This window comes from Eucyclogobius newberryi, unplaced genomic scaffold (assembly GCF_026437365.1).
Source record: "Eucyclogobius newberryi isolate DKJ021-1_F unplaced genomic scaffold, fEucNew1.0.hap1 SCAF_19, whole genome shotgun sequence".
NCBI lineage: Eukaryota > Metazoa > Chordata > Actinopteri > Gobiiformes > Gobiidae > Eucyclogobius > Eucyclogobius newberryi.
In genome coordinates this window covers 26,245,470-26,260,637 of record NW_027315823.1, presented here as the reverse complement: position 1 = coordinate 26,260,637, position 15,168 = coordinate 26,245,470, and the positions used below count along the sequence as shown (strand labels likewise).

General features: G+C 40.8%; 1 protein-coding gene across 1 annotated transcript in view; it reads left to right on the top strand.

Moving 5' to 3' along the window:
• Positions 1-15,168, top strand: part of epha2a (eph receptor A2 a) — a 28,497-nt gene that overhangs the window by 12,342 nt on the left and 987 nt on the right. Inside the window, exons 4-15 of the mRNA XM_072452501.1 lie at positions 5,944-6,099; positions 6,979-7,311; positions 8,286-8,413; positions 9,155-9,332; positions 9,463-9,565; positions 9,772-9,824; positions 10,343-10,654; positions 10,739-10,800; positions 11,440-11,649; positions 12,383-12,532; positions 13,305-13,498; positions 14,228-14,383. Coding sequence (XP_072308602.1) covers positions 5,944-6,099; positions 6,979-7,311; positions 8,286-8,413; positions 9,155-9,332; positions 9,463-9,565; positions 9,772-9,824; positions 10,343-10,654; positions 10,739-10,800; positions 11,440-11,649; positions 12,383-12,532; positions 13,305-13,498; positions 14,228-14,383 — 2,035 coding nt within the window. The remainder of the gene's footprint in view (positions 1-5,943; positions 6,100-6,978; positions 7,312-8,285; positions 8,414-9,154; positions 9,333-9,462; positions 9,566-9,771; positions 9,825-10,342; positions 10,655-10,738; positions 10,801-11,439; positions 11,650-12,382; positions 12,533-13,304; positions 13,499-14,227; positions 14,384-15,168) is intronic.

Genomic DNA, 15,168 nt, shown 5'->3' with positions numbered 1-15,168 from the left:
TTTGATGCCCCGCTTGTGTAGATGATTTTCCCCAAATATGAGCTTGATCGGACAATCGCCCTAGGAGGAGTTTGTTAAAGTGTGAAGCGTAAAAATGTGGTGATTTGAGCGATTCTACGATTTTCCCATAAGGATAACATGGGATGTTTCTGTCATCGCTACGGTTACGCCGTACAAAATATGACTTTGGCTCTCATACTTTATGATCAGGATGGCAAATTAGAATTTTGTGCAAAATATAATGTCAGTTGGAAAAACTCTACTGTTTATAGGCCACTCTGAAGGCCAAATAGTCAGAATTCTGGGAAACGTTTGCGGCTCCGTCGCACAGAGACCGTAAAAGCTATCCTTAAAATTTGCATAACTTTAGATGCCCCACTTGTCTAGAGGACGTACACCGATTTTGAGGTCGGTGGGCAAAACGCACTAGGAGGAATTCGTTAAAGTGTGAAACAGAAAAATGTGGATATTCGAGAGATTTAGCGGTTTTCCCATAGGGATAACATGGGAGGTTTATGTCATCGTTACGACTACGCCGTAAAAATTAAGGCATTTGTCTGATTGGCTTTTTTGATCGGGACGCCAAAATAGAATTTTGGGTAAAGTTTAGAAAATTTTGGTAGAACTAATTTTTGACCTTCAATGTTAATTTAAAGGTCACTCTGTAGGGGGCGCTATCGCGCCCATTTAAATTTTGTCATCATAAACTGGTCCAAACTAGAAAGTTGAACAACTGATTCAAATTTGGTCCTAATCGGACTTGTTTTGATCAAATGGGAACAATTTTTAGATCTGCAATATTCCAAAATAAGTTGTCCAACTTTGCGGCTGCGCCGCACACAGACCGTTAAAGGTATCTCAAAAAATTGAATAACTTTAGATGCCCCACTTGTCCAGAGGACGTCCGCCGATTTTGAAGTCGGTGGGCAAAACGCCCTAGGAGGAGTTCGTCAAAGTTTGACGTGAACAAAATGGCTAACACAGTGTGTTTTCATTTTCAAAGGAAGACTGCGGGCATAGGGTAAGTCTGGGGGCGTGGCCACAATGATATTTTTTTTTTGTCCTCACGAGAGGAATGCGTGTCCCGAATTTCGTAGCTTTACGCCAAAGTTGACCTCGGGGCGTCTCCCATAGGCGCAATGTATTTTGACTTTTGTCGGTGGCGCTGTCGCGCCATTTTTTAACCCAAAAAAAAATGGCCCAGAAAAAACACAATTTTTCGCCGATTTTGAATTTTGGGTAAAGTTTGGTGAGTTTTTGAGCATGTTCAGGGGGTCAAATTAGAGCTCAAAAAGCAGAAGAACAAGAAAAATAATAAAAATAATAATATTTTTAGCAAAAACAATATAGCCGTTTCCACTATAACAACAAATTATACATCGTTTGAAAGCTCTAAGCCTTCCCGATGCCGTCATGGGGTGGAATCATCATTACGAGCGCTTACGCGCTCGTCACTCCCTATTCTGTCGGGATGCCCCGCCCACTCCCCATAGACTTCCATTGATTTGAGCAGATACAAGCATGGCCCATGCCTGCGGCATGGACTCTCGCGTACGGGACGATGCCAGGAGGGTTTTTGGAGGAATGTAGCGCTTCGCGCTGCTGTTGTCAACAATTAGTGAATGGGCTACGCCCATTCACTAATTGTTGACTATTTCTGTCATAGCAGGAGTAAGTATGCATGATCCATGCCTTCGGCATGGGCTAGTTCACTGTACTTGCCAGGGGCGACGGGGTACCAAACATGCGGGCTGCGCCCGCATGTTTGGTCAGACAGTTGCAACGCTGCCTTCGGCAGCGTTGCTGGAGCAATAGGCCCTCCGCCCTGCTGGGGCTCGGGCCTAATAATAATATTTTTTAGCAAAAACAATATAGCCGTTTCCACTATAAGAACAAATTATACATCGTTTGAAAGCTCTAAGCCTTCCCCATGCCGCGATGGGGTGGAATCATCATTACGAGCGCTTACGCGCTCGTCACTCCCTATTCCGTCGGGATGCCCCGCCCACTCCCCATAGACTTCCATTGATTTGAGCAGATACAAGCATGACCCATGCCTGCGGCATGGATACTTGCGTACGGGACGATGCCAGGAGGGTTTTTGGAGGAATGCAGCGCTTCGCGCTGCTGTTGTCAACAATGAGTGAATGGGCTACGCCCATTCACTCATTGTTGAATATTTCTGTCATAGCAGGAGTAAGTATGCATGATCCATGCCTTCGGCATGGGCTAGTTCACTGTACTTGCCAGGGGCGACGGGGTACCGTCGCCCCTGGCAGTTGCAACGCTGCCTTCGGCAGCGTTGCGGGAGCAATAGGCCCTCCGCCCTGCTGGGGCTCGGGCCTAAAAACAAAGGGAAACCGATCTTTTTCTGTTGCTGGGCCAAACCTCTGGAATGAGCTCCCTGCACACCTTTCTTTTTTCTCTCTGGCTTTTTAAGACTAGTAGTAATATTGACTTTACTTTTTCATTTGCATTTGTGTGTTAAGCACTTTGGTCGACTTGGATTGGATTCAAGCAAAGAAACTCATTATTCGATATATTGTGACAGCCCACTGTATTATTGTGAGACTTTTGTTGATGCGAAGGTATTCTCACATCCCTAATAATGATACTAATGCCTTTTCTGTTCATAAAATGCTGGAAATTCCATACTTTCTGTTTCTGAATGTTGAGTCAGAGCGGATAGAATGAGAAACCCAAATACCTTTACTCATTTACAAGAAATTACAGACGTTTTAAAGGGCAGTCTTTAATGGTCATTGTAACCCAAGTCTAGCAAGCGGCCTGGAATTTTAAAAAAAAATGTTTTGTTCTTGCTGCCTGTACGCCAACCTCCTTCTAGTTTCACATTTACAAGGGAAAAGTGACATACGAGAGGCCCGAGACTCATCTTGAACTCCCCTGAAAATCTTGCATCTGTTGCGGGGAAAAGGGAGGAAGGAAGTGAGTGAGTTCGGGAGGAATGCTGACTGACACAAATAAGCAGGTTGTTCATACAGACGACATAGACGGCGCTTATAAGGGAGCAGTGAAAGAGGGAGAGCTGGTGGAGGAGGGAGACCGGGCCACAGCGCGACAGTTGGCGTACATGGTTAGGTTCGTGGCTGCTTAGTTAGGTGTGGAGTGTAATTTAGTCAAGAGGATTAGCAGAGCAACAGGACAGCTGTTAGCCAATGACATGCCCCGGTTCAGATCTCCCCCTGCTCTTTCATCCGGTGGTTAACACACGCAACCCGCTCCCTAATCCATGTTCCCACTCGTTAGAACAATAGCGCGGCACAAAGCTCCAAACAGATTCAATTAACAGATGCATCGGTGCGGAAATGAAGTCCTTTTCACGTGTGTCCCGTTGTCACTGGGGGTTTGAGGCGAAAGAAAAGGACACTATTTTGGCGCAACAAGTGAAAAGGTTGATTGAATTAAAACTCGCCTCTTTAGAAAACAAGGGTAGAATGGTAGAAGATTGCACAACATACTGCTAATGAATTGTTGTGGTGTTGTTGACAAATTAATAGTTAAATTGCAACAAAAATTATTCTTTTCTTTTTGTTATCATCTTCTGTTTGGATCACAGTAACATACCGGTACATTTGGCTTTTGAAAACATTTCTAGTCAGTCGTATTATGTAAATTAACTCTTCAAACCATTTCACTTTTGACGAAATCTTAGCAAATCTTGCGACCGAATACTTTATAATTAGTGCTGCATTTTAATTACACATCAAATCCCAATCGAGCATTGTTTTGTCCTGGTTTAGTCTTGGTTAATTCATGATTTTTGCATAATTTGCTCTAGAACTATTTGTCAATCTCTTTCAATTCCTTTGACAATATAGGACAAATACTGTTCTCGTACTCTAAACATTTAACATTTCGATTGCATTTTTTCCCTCATTCGTGATGTCCAGTGTTGGCATTTTTCCATCATGTTTATATTTGTTCATCAGTGCACACATGCCGCCATTGGGCGTCATGAATAGTGCAACACATTTATGGCACCACTCATTCTAATCTAGTCAACAATACATGAAAAGGCTTCGGATCTCCTTTGGTTCGTGACAGAAGTCCTGCTGCTGCTTGAGCCCGAGATGAAATGAAAAGTGGGCCTCCTTTTCTTATGCGAAAAGACCTGCGCCTCTCCTCCTCCTCCGCCCCCATCGCGCCCCAGCGACTCCCCAGAGAGAGCTTCTGTGTCGTGGGCTTCCAGACTGGGCCCAGCCCCCCTCAAGACTACTTCTATTCATCTTTCTTCTCATCCACATCCAACCTGCTCCTTCTCCACTGCTGCAGAATTACTTGGAGAGCAAAGGTCTCCTCCGGCCTTTGTGGACGAGACGTAACTCGAGCACCAGGATTCAAAACTCGTATTCTCGGGCCACCAGCAAAGGGGCCACATGGAAAGGTTACTCCCCGGAGAGATGGCTAGAGGAAAGAGGAGACGCGGGAATTTTTATTTAAGACCGAGGTATTATTGAGCAGATTGAGAGTTGTTATATAGGTTGGTTTTAGAAAGACTCTTGGAAAAATGTGTGTAGGAATGTGAAGCGAGGGGTGAGCAATGTATCGAAATTTAGATGATATCATAACATCTGTTTTGAGGATATGCAACATTTGTAAAACGAGTGCATCGTTTTATTAAAAAATGCAACAAGATAGGTGATTAAACCTAAAATAAAAATGTGATGTTGTAAACTTAAATAAGGGTATATGGTGATATATGATTCACTTTGCAGATATTTCAGATTTGTTTGATAATTAAACCTGAACTAATATGTTTAAAGACATGTTTTAACACATTTCTGTTTGAGTGACTTGATATTGACTTATATCGAGATATAAAGCTTTTGTCAATGTTATCCGCCATCTCACGGTATGATATTCATTTCCCTGACAATATTTATTGGAAGAGAATTGTTGAAATTATAGTTTATCCTTAAAATGACAAGACAAGGTGTGAATCATTACTGTCATAATCTAAAAGTTAAGATATAAAAGTGCTTAACAAGAGTTGTTTATTTGCACTGAAATGGAGTAAACTTAAAGGATCAGGTAAATTATGAAGATGCATGTTCAGAATCCACTTTATTACTCTGTTTACGTATATTTTGCAAACAAAGCATGTATTCTAGTGTATTTTTCCATAGGGAGGCTGAGCTGACAATAATGCAGTGGTCTCTCATTGTACATTTCCATTTAAAACGCTTTGAAAAATTCCTGTTGAAATTTTTCTCTGGCTTCCTGGTGCTTTAGTCTTTTAACTCTTGGCCTTGGGAGCTGGTAATGTGCGCCTGGTGTCAAAGGCGAGTGGGAGGAAGGAAGATGCAGAGGAAACATCAGGCTAGCTTGGATCTACCTCATAGTTTCTGTCCGGTCTTCGACTTCCATACGCGTTCATTAACCCCCGATGCCCTGGAAAGCCTTGCGTTTTATCAGTTTTCCGAAACGCTCCACCGAACACGTCCAAAGTGCTATTTCCGTTAGCCCAAACACAAATATTATCTTTCAAAGTAGGGTTATCGGTTCACCGGGTGGATTTGGGGCTATCCGGTTGACTCGGGCAAACCTTTAAGATAAAGCCTTTGGGCCGGACAGGCAAGTGCAGGCACATTGTCAGGGAAATCCCTCTCATTCCTCCCCCTGTGATCACAGATGCCTTAAAACAAGCGCTTCCTGTCAGGTGGAACGGCCTTGGATCAGGTAGACTTCAGTGTCGGCCTTTTGATGAATCACTCTTCCGGTATTTGTCTGTTTTACACTTGTCACAAGAAGACTTAAGGGATCATCTTTGTTACATTGAGCTAGCCTGGCCACAACTGCAGCTGCTGTCTTAATTCAGGTTTCATTCTACGTTTTAATCCTGAATTTACTGTTGTTAAAATGATTTCGACCATATTTCTATTTTAAGCTTCCTGAACTAAATCACATGTATTTTCCTTACAGCTTGCAAACCGGGCTACTTCAAACCAGCTCTTGGGAACGACTTGTGCCGAGTTTGCCCAGACAACACCAGACCCTCTGACACCGGTGCTACTGAATGTGAATGTGAAGACGGGTATTTCCGCTCCCCCTCCGACCCCCTGACGGCCGCCTGCTCGGGTAAAGACACAAATTTACGACGTTAATTAAAAAGTTAAAATATAACTCCTGCCTTTTATGTAGTACATCTGCTCAACTTCTGTCCCTCTTTAATGGATGGACTTGACAGCTTGGTTCTGCCTCGTTTAGTTTTGCTTCAGCCTCGCACATTTGGATCCTGAGTTTTGATTGTCACACAAATTTACCACACTTTACAAATAATCCCTAAGTTTTTGATGTATTTTTTACTTGTTTTCTTTATATTGGTAGCTGGTTTTTTTCCTGGTTTACTGTTATTTAGCTCGTAGTTTTGCTTGATGTTTTGCTTTCTCCATCCATAGTTTTGTTTTCAGTTTTTTTATGACACAGCAATTCATTAAAATGTTCAAATGCTGTTAGCCGTTAAAATGCCGCTAATACATTTGCAGGTTATCTCTTGTTACAGTAAAGTAATATTGCTTTTTCAGTCCTATCAGTTTTTGCCACAAAAGGAAAAGTGTAAATAATCCTTGTTTTAATTATTAAATATGTAGCTTTCAGTTCTTCAATAATTTCTCTTTCCATTAAAAGTCAAATCAAATAAAAAAGCCGGTGCTGACTGCCCTGATGCGTGACATAAGATGGCAAAAAACTGTTCCAATTTTTTATTTTGCAATACTTTGTAGACTTCAAGCTCTTCTTTTTCCTATGATTACTAGGATTAAATTGTATACATCTTGAATACAGTGGTAGGTTAGCACTTGTTACAGTACATTAATACTCCTTTTAGTCCTCCTTTAATTAGTCTTCAACTTCTCCCTTTGACATGAATTTATGATCACTAATTAACCAGTCAAACATTAACTTTCACTTCACACATACATCTGCCTGACTTCTGTCCCCTCTCTCTGCCCCCCACAGCTCCTCCCAGTGCCCCCCGCGACCTCATTTCCACCACACTGTCTGCGGAGGGCAAGTTACAGCTGTCCTGGGACCCTCCGCTCGTGACCGGGGGCCGATCTGACCTTACCTACAGCGTGGTGTGTGAGCTCTGCGATGCCAGCTCGTGCGTCCCGTGTAGCGACAAGATCCGGTTCGACCCCTCCCCCGCGGACATCCAGGACACCGCTGTTGTAGTTGGGGACTTGGATTCTCATCTGAACTACACTTTCACTGTGGAGGCGCACAGCGGGGTGTCGCAGTACAGCGCAAAGAGGCCCATAGCGGCAATCACCGCGGCTCTGGATTATTTAGGTACGAGAGAGGCCTATAAATGATATCAAAAGAAGTAAATATAAAAAGGTTGACTAAATCTGAAACTAAATCTGGACTAGATCAGGACTAAACATGGATTAGAACAGGACCTAAAATTACATACATTACTTATAAACCTCTTATACTTGCTTATAAACTTATTGATGTGCAAAGATTAAGTGTGTCACACGTTGGTCCTGGTTTAAGTCCTGATTGTTCCTAAAATTGACTTTATTTTTTTCAATTTTAGTCATAGTTTAGTTCCAGGTTTAGGTTTTTGAAATAAAAATGTTGCAAAAGGTGCGTTCACACATTCAAAACATAAAAACTGTGACTAAACCCCAAAACTAAACTAAATCAGGACTAAACAAAGACTGAAACAGGACCAAACTAAGTCCACATCAAGACTAAATTACGGGCTCAATTTAGGACCAAATAAGAGTGAATGCACCCTAAAATTACTATACATACAGTATTGAAGGTATTGCTAAAACGACTTATGGCTACTACAACTACTACTTGGCTCCTGATTTGAATCTTGTTTAGTCCTGAATGTAGACATGGTTTGGTCCTATTCTAATCCTTATTTGTTTATCCTGGTTTAGTTCTGAGTTTAGTCCTAGTTTTGATGAGGTGTATGAAGTATAGATGCACCCTTAATCAAAATTGCCTTAATTGGACTTTAAAGTGTGCACATCCCTTTTTTATATTTGATTCAATCTTTAATTGTGATTGTAAATTTGACGGTTTTTACATCATTGCCGTTTCAAATAGTTGTTAAAGCCATAATAGCCATATGCTAACGCAGCTTTTGTGATAATGATTAGTGCATTGTGTTCTGTAGGCCTAGCATTAAGTCGTTAAGTGTCCCCAGAAGGCGCAGGGACACACAATGGCACACTTGAAGCACAAAATGACCCGTCTGAGTCTCACTAACCATTGTTTTGGCTCTGCATCCGTCCTGCTCCTCACAGAACCCCCTAAAGTGACGATGATCCACCTAGACGAGCGCAGCCCCACCAGCCTGTCCCTGTCCTGGGCCCTGTCCCGGAGACCGCCCGCCCACATCACCCACCGCTACGAGCTCATGTACAGACGAAAGGTAAGACTTTATATAACTGCTGATTTTATTGTGCGGCTGAAGAGTTTTGAAATGTGCAGATAAACTTCATAGTGGAATCCTGGTATCCAAAGGGTTTCAGAATGATGAGAAATGAGTGCTATTGCCATTGCAAAACTCATTTCTTTTACAAAATATTATCTTTTGAATTGAAAAAAGTCCTAAAATGGTGCATATAAACGGAAGCTGAAATCCAAATAGTCTGTTTCAGCCTGGTTCATGTTAATCCAGATTCTAACTGATTGATTTGGAGTTGTGACGAATATTCGGGACACTCGGGGACCGAATGTCACACATTTTACGTCAATGGCCACGTGCAAAATGTTCAGAGAAATCTATATTAAAAAAGTTATCAAAAATACAAAATACATTAAAACACATTTCCCTTTTTATAAATGCATCAGTGGAAATTTACATATACACAGCTCATTCTTTTACCCTCACATACACTTTCATGCCATTTACAGCCTTGTTGTGTCATAAATGCACTTGATTTCAGTAGGTGGTGAACTCCACAGTTTACAGCTCTTAGGAAAATGTTGATTGTCCAGCACTTAATCATTCAGCCCCACTATATCACCATAACTTAGCCACATTTCTGTTGCGATACATCATCTTCCCTTAATTCATGAGCCTTTCTGATCTCTCCTTCTTTTATTCCTTTGTTGGAAAATGTTCAAATGGAAAGAATGTAAGCTAACATTTCTGTTTTCCTTGTCTCAGGATGATGAAGGGGAGAAGGACGTGACCACTTACACCGTCCTGATTTTGGAAAAAAATTCGGTGCAGATAAACGACCTCGCTCCAGACACAGTCTACATGTTCAGAGTCCAAGTGCTGAGTCCAGAGGGAAACCCAAGCAGCTACAGCATGGAGCACGAGTTTCACACCTCAGCATTACGTACGAGCCACAATTAAATCTAGTTGCACTTTATACATTCAGATATTTCTAGTTTATTACACATTATGGCTTGAAATGGCAATCTGTAAATCACTGTAGTATCTAAATGTCCTTGTTCTCCTTTGTCCAGCCGAGTCTCAGATCCAGAACAACTCGACAATCGTGATGGGCGCGGTCGTGGGCGTGGCCATCATGCTGCTCATTGTGGTGGCCGTCCTGTTTTTGCGTAAACGGTTGGTGACACTTTGTATATCCACATTTGACGCTCGTGTCATTGAGATAAACGCTATCTTCTCCAGACCTCTAGACCGTATGTTTATGTCCCACGCACGTCTTGAGAATTGCTGTCCTCTTATTGGCCGCTACGAGTGCCCTGTAATTTTCATAAATCCAGTCCGGCTTTTGTTTAGTCTGATCGAAGAGTGTTTATTCTTCGCAGGAGACTGAACTCGCGTGGCAGAGGAGGCCCAGAGGATCCCTACTTTTCGTCAGGTGAGAGGAATTACGTACAGTGGCACAGTTTTTAACAAAATAAAGATGTAATTATATGTAGCTATGTTCTTGAATCACAAAATTCATAAATCAGACATAAACGGTTTACTATCCAAGTCAAGATATTGTAAACAAAAAAATAATAATTTGAAATGAATGAGTTTGTCTATTCATAACCATAACATTTCTACCTGGTTTAGACTTGTGTGAATCATTATAAAGCTGTTAAGATAAGTTTGAGTTGACTTTGTCTTGTTTTTTCTACTATTACACGTAATAGTGGAATAAAATGTCTGGTTCTTTGGAATATTCGTCTGATAAACGCATCATTACATAAACATTAAGCACAAGATACGCAAACTTGTTTCTATTACACATAATAATGCAATCGAAAGCAAAAAAAAATGCAATCTGATGCTTTGGGAATTGAATTTGTCTGATTCAATTTAACTTTTTAACGTACTTTTTATCAAACCATTGGAAATACTGTATGTGCTCATTTCTCTTTTCATTTCTAGACCAACTGAAGCCTTTGAAAACGTATGTCGACCCACATATGTACGAAGACCCCAACATCGCCATCCAGAAGTTTGTCACGGAAATCGATCCAAACTTTATCTCCAAGCAAAAAGTGATCGGAGTGGGGGAATTTGGGGAAGTGTTTCGTGGCGCGATGAAGTCCCCAGTGCGAGGCGAAGTGGCGGTGGCCATCAAGACTCTTAAACCGGGATACTCCGAAAAGCAAAGACAGGACTTTCTGAGTGAAGCCAGCATCATGGGACAGTTCTCTCACCCCAATATCATTCGCCTGGAGGGAGTGGTCACGAAATGTAAGTCTTTAAAAAGCAGCTGACGTTTTTTTATTCTATCTATGATCCATCTGTATCTAAACATGACTTGTTTCTTTTTTTCAGTCAAGCATGCGATGATCGTGACAGAATACATGGAAAATGGTGCTTTGGACACTTATCTAAGGGTAAGACCATCAATTTAAGTTATTATAGTACAAACATTTTAATTATAAGGGATATATAGGGATAATCTGTTGAGGACTGACGCTATACTACAGAGACGGAAACGCTTATTGATCAACACAAGGTGTTGAATACACAGAGGATGCTCTTACCGTGAATTTAGGATCGCAAAGATTAGTCGACTATTAAAACGACAATGTCGTAGTCGTTATTTGGACTATACAGACTCTAAAACACATACGAAAAGACATCAAATTATAACAGACAGTGGCATTATTGATCAAAATATCAAAAAAGAATACCGTATTTTCTGGACTATAAGTGGCACCGGAGTATAAGTCGCACCAGCCAAAAAATGCATAATAGAGAAGAAAAAAACATGTATAAGTTGCACTGGAGTATGAAAATAACAAATAATATCACATATAAGTCGCTCCGGAGTATAAGTATATAAGTTTAAGTCGCATCCTGGCCAAAACTATGAAAAAAGGTGCGACTTATAGTCCGGAAAATACGCTATACAATTTCAGGTTTTTATCAATAATACAGTATATTTGTATTGTTCAACCTTTTTCTCGCATGCTGTGTATAGTATGTCATTATATTCTGTTTATTTAAGTATTTCTTCTTTTACTCGTCAGGACCGCGACGGAGAGCTGCCGTCGTATCAGATCGTGGGGATGCTCAGAGGAATCGCGGCGGGAATGAAGTACCTTTCCGACATGAACTACGTGCACAGAGACCTGGCGGCGCGGAACGTCCTGGTCAACAGTAACCTGGAGTGCAAAGTGTCTGATTTCGGCTTGTCGCGCGTTCTGGAGGACGACGCCGAGGGGACGTACACAACCAGGGTGAGCACGGGAGACATGTTTGATAGTTCACTTACCGGTACTTTATTATACACAGACAGACTTTGTTAAGCTGCAAGGAAAACTGAAGCATTGTACTAATAGAAATGGAATATGGTCACAATATAATCATAAAAACTAAAACTAATATTCATTGTGATCATTTTAGAAGCTAAATTAAGTTAAGTTTCTCACTGTTGTTAAAAAAATTGAATAATTGTTAAATTGTGATGTTTCTTTTCACAATAATTAACAATATGATATGGTGACATTATACCTAGTCCTGTTTTAAAATCTGGCGTAATCCTCGTTTAATCCTTGTTAAGTATTAGGCTTGGATTATGCTTTAGTCCTGGTTCAGCTCTGATTAATTGCAGTTTTTCCTCTTTGTGTCTTTATTTCTATTAATCCCCATATTATGAATCTTGATTTTCTAGCTTAGTCCATATTTGTTCTGGATTTGAGTTTATTTAAAGGTATTTGGAAAGCTGAATTTTGTCTCACTTGATACTTGGTGTGAAACGTTTTAAGAATCTCATCCATGAGCATAAATCATTGTCTCTAGGCACAAAAACAGAGAACAATCACAACTTTATCCTCCTTAAAAGCGATTCCAGATTGTTAATGACCTGTTTAACGCCCAACCCTCCACTCTAAATTGTTGCTCTTTCGACGCCTTGCCATTTCCATTTCCCCTGCCTTTAAATTTGACTTGTAAATGTTTCTCTTCTGTCAGGGAGGTAAAATACCCATTCGCTGGACAGCCCCCGAGGCCATCGCGTACAGGAAGTTCACCTCGGCCAGCGACGTGTGGAGCTTTGGCATCGTTATGTGGGAAGTGATGGCTTTTGGGGAACGGCCGTACTGGGACATGAGCAACCATGAGGTACGTCTCAACTACACCTGAACCGTCGCTTACTTTGGCGAGCGTTTGTAGAGCATTGATTTGGTTTAAAGTGAAGTTCCCACAGCACAGTGTAAATGGAGTGGAAAGAATAACACAGGCACACAGCACTTTTCTGGCAAAGCGCCTTTAAAAACAGGCAGTCGCACTTTAGTTAACTCTTAACTATTAAGAGACAAACTATTAAAGGAAAACGATTTGTTCAAAGTAGTCCTTGTGGATTCAAAACCCCAGCAAAATATGACTGAAGCAGAATATGACTGAAACTTTCTGAGTATCAAAAGACGACACTGCAGGATCAGTAGAAAGGTTTTGTTTTGAAACACATATTATGCATTTGAAGTGTATTTAACATTAAACTATAGCAACGGGACAGTACAGGATTACTCAAACATGCATGAAACAATCAAACACAACTTTGACTACCGGTAATCTAATGATTAGAGAACAAACATGTATTTTATTTATTCTTTGTTTCAATTGTGCACCATTGTGCATGTAAACAAACACTATTATAAAATGGTTTAAAGCTCAAAAGAGTCAATTATACATGTCCTCTTTAACTTTATAGTCACATTTGAAACTTTCTCCTTTCTTCCATCCATTTTAGCTACAGACAGGCAATTTCCAGCTCAAGTATATTTAGATCTACTATGTACTTTAAGGATACAGGATACACCGTTGTTTGACACGGAAATGTTCACAGGTCAATCCAACGTTCATTCACTCAAACACCATGTATATTTCCTTTCAGGTCATGAAGGCCATCAACGAGGCGTTCAGACTCCCGGCCCCCATGGACTGCCCCTCGACCGTCTATCAGCTGATGCTCCAGTGCTGGCAACACGACCGCTCAAACCGACCGCGCTTCACAGACATCGTCAACATTTTGGACAAGCTGCTCCGAAGCCCAGAGTCACTGAAAGCCATCGCCGACTTTGACCCACGGTATGTCCATGTTCACAAAAGCACTGCTGTTGTCGCGGATCATGTTGCTTATCGCTGTTGTTGGTGGTTCTATCCAGAGATTTCAAGTTATTTAAATTAGGATTGTTAATATTGCGATAAAGAAAACATCGCTGGTCAATTTTTTGAATGGTTAAAAGTCCTGAAAATGGCCTCCATTGAAAACAAAAGCAATTTGACTGAGAGCAATGATCCAAATATTAGGGTTAATTGTATATATGTTTTAAATCAACATGTTACTAGGACTTAGGGTTGTCAAAACGATCAATTCTAAAACTAGTATTGAAACATATCAAGTATTGATACTAAAACAAATCACTTAAACAAGACAAACTGTGACCTTTTCCGAAGAGTTTTTAAGTGATTTTGAGTTTTTTTTTATTTTTTTATCAGAACTAGTATAAGACGACATAGTAACATAATGAAAGTATTTTCATTTTGTGTTTTAAAATGACTAAAAAAAGGGCATTATTATTATCATTGTGGTATCAAAATTGGTATTAACTATTGTGGCAATTCTTTGTATCGCCCAAAGAAACGGTTTTGGAAAAGGTTTATCATGGAAAAGCTGGTTCCCATGAGAGTTTAATTTTGAACAATGACATGGTCCAAAACAATAAAGTTAATCCGCGTAAGACCTCGCTATCAAATGTACGTTGCACCTGTCGTCGTGGCCTCAATAATAGAACCCCTGCGTGTTTTATGTTGCAGAGTGTCGATCCGCCTGCCCAGCACCAGCGGCTGTGACGGCACCATGTTCAAGTCCGTGCCCGAGTGGCTGGACTCCATCAAAATGAGCCAGTATTCGGACAGCTTCGCCCGCGCCGGGGTCACCAGCATGGACCAAGTGCTCGGCCTGAGGCATGAGTAAGTGTGACACATGGCACAGGTGCAGACACCGTCACTCCGCTGGCAGCACGCCACGTTGTGTTACACAGTGAAAGTATTGAGCCCTCGACAGGAACATATGTCAGGCCGTTTGCTAACACAGAAATACACCCACTCCTCCTTTTCATTCCTCTCATTTCTAAGAGCAGGGGCGCAGAGTAATGGGTTACGGTTACAGTACAAGACGGGCTTTCACTTGGAGCACATTCTACTTTTGATTTTGGGATGGAACTAATGATAATTTTAAAGGTCGGCTAGTCAAAGAATTATTACTATTGTCCATTAAGAATGCTTTACTACACTATCAAGCAATTAAAGGTTGAACTACTACTACTAGTATTTTACGAATACAGGGAATTATTGATGAAAAGCACAATTGTTTATTCTTTTTAGACATTTTTGTTTAATAATGCCACTGTCTTCGGCCTATACAGACTGATTATTTCTTACAACTTGTCACTGCCCTATAGTTTAATCAACTTGATCGCTAGTATTTTGAGTTTAATTATTGCCTACACACATCTTTTCATTAACTATTGAGCCTCATGGACGCAACATTGTTCAATTCCTATAACAAAAGCAAAGAAAACCACTGATGTTGCCATTATTGTTTTAAGAAATGATTGAGAGGCCCTTCTACTAACTTCACTGGCCAATAATTTACCCACATCAATGCACCAAATTAAATAAATCAGTAAATTTATTACAAATACGTTCAACAATTTCCCTGTATTTTAAGTACTTTCTTAAACTTTCTTGACGAG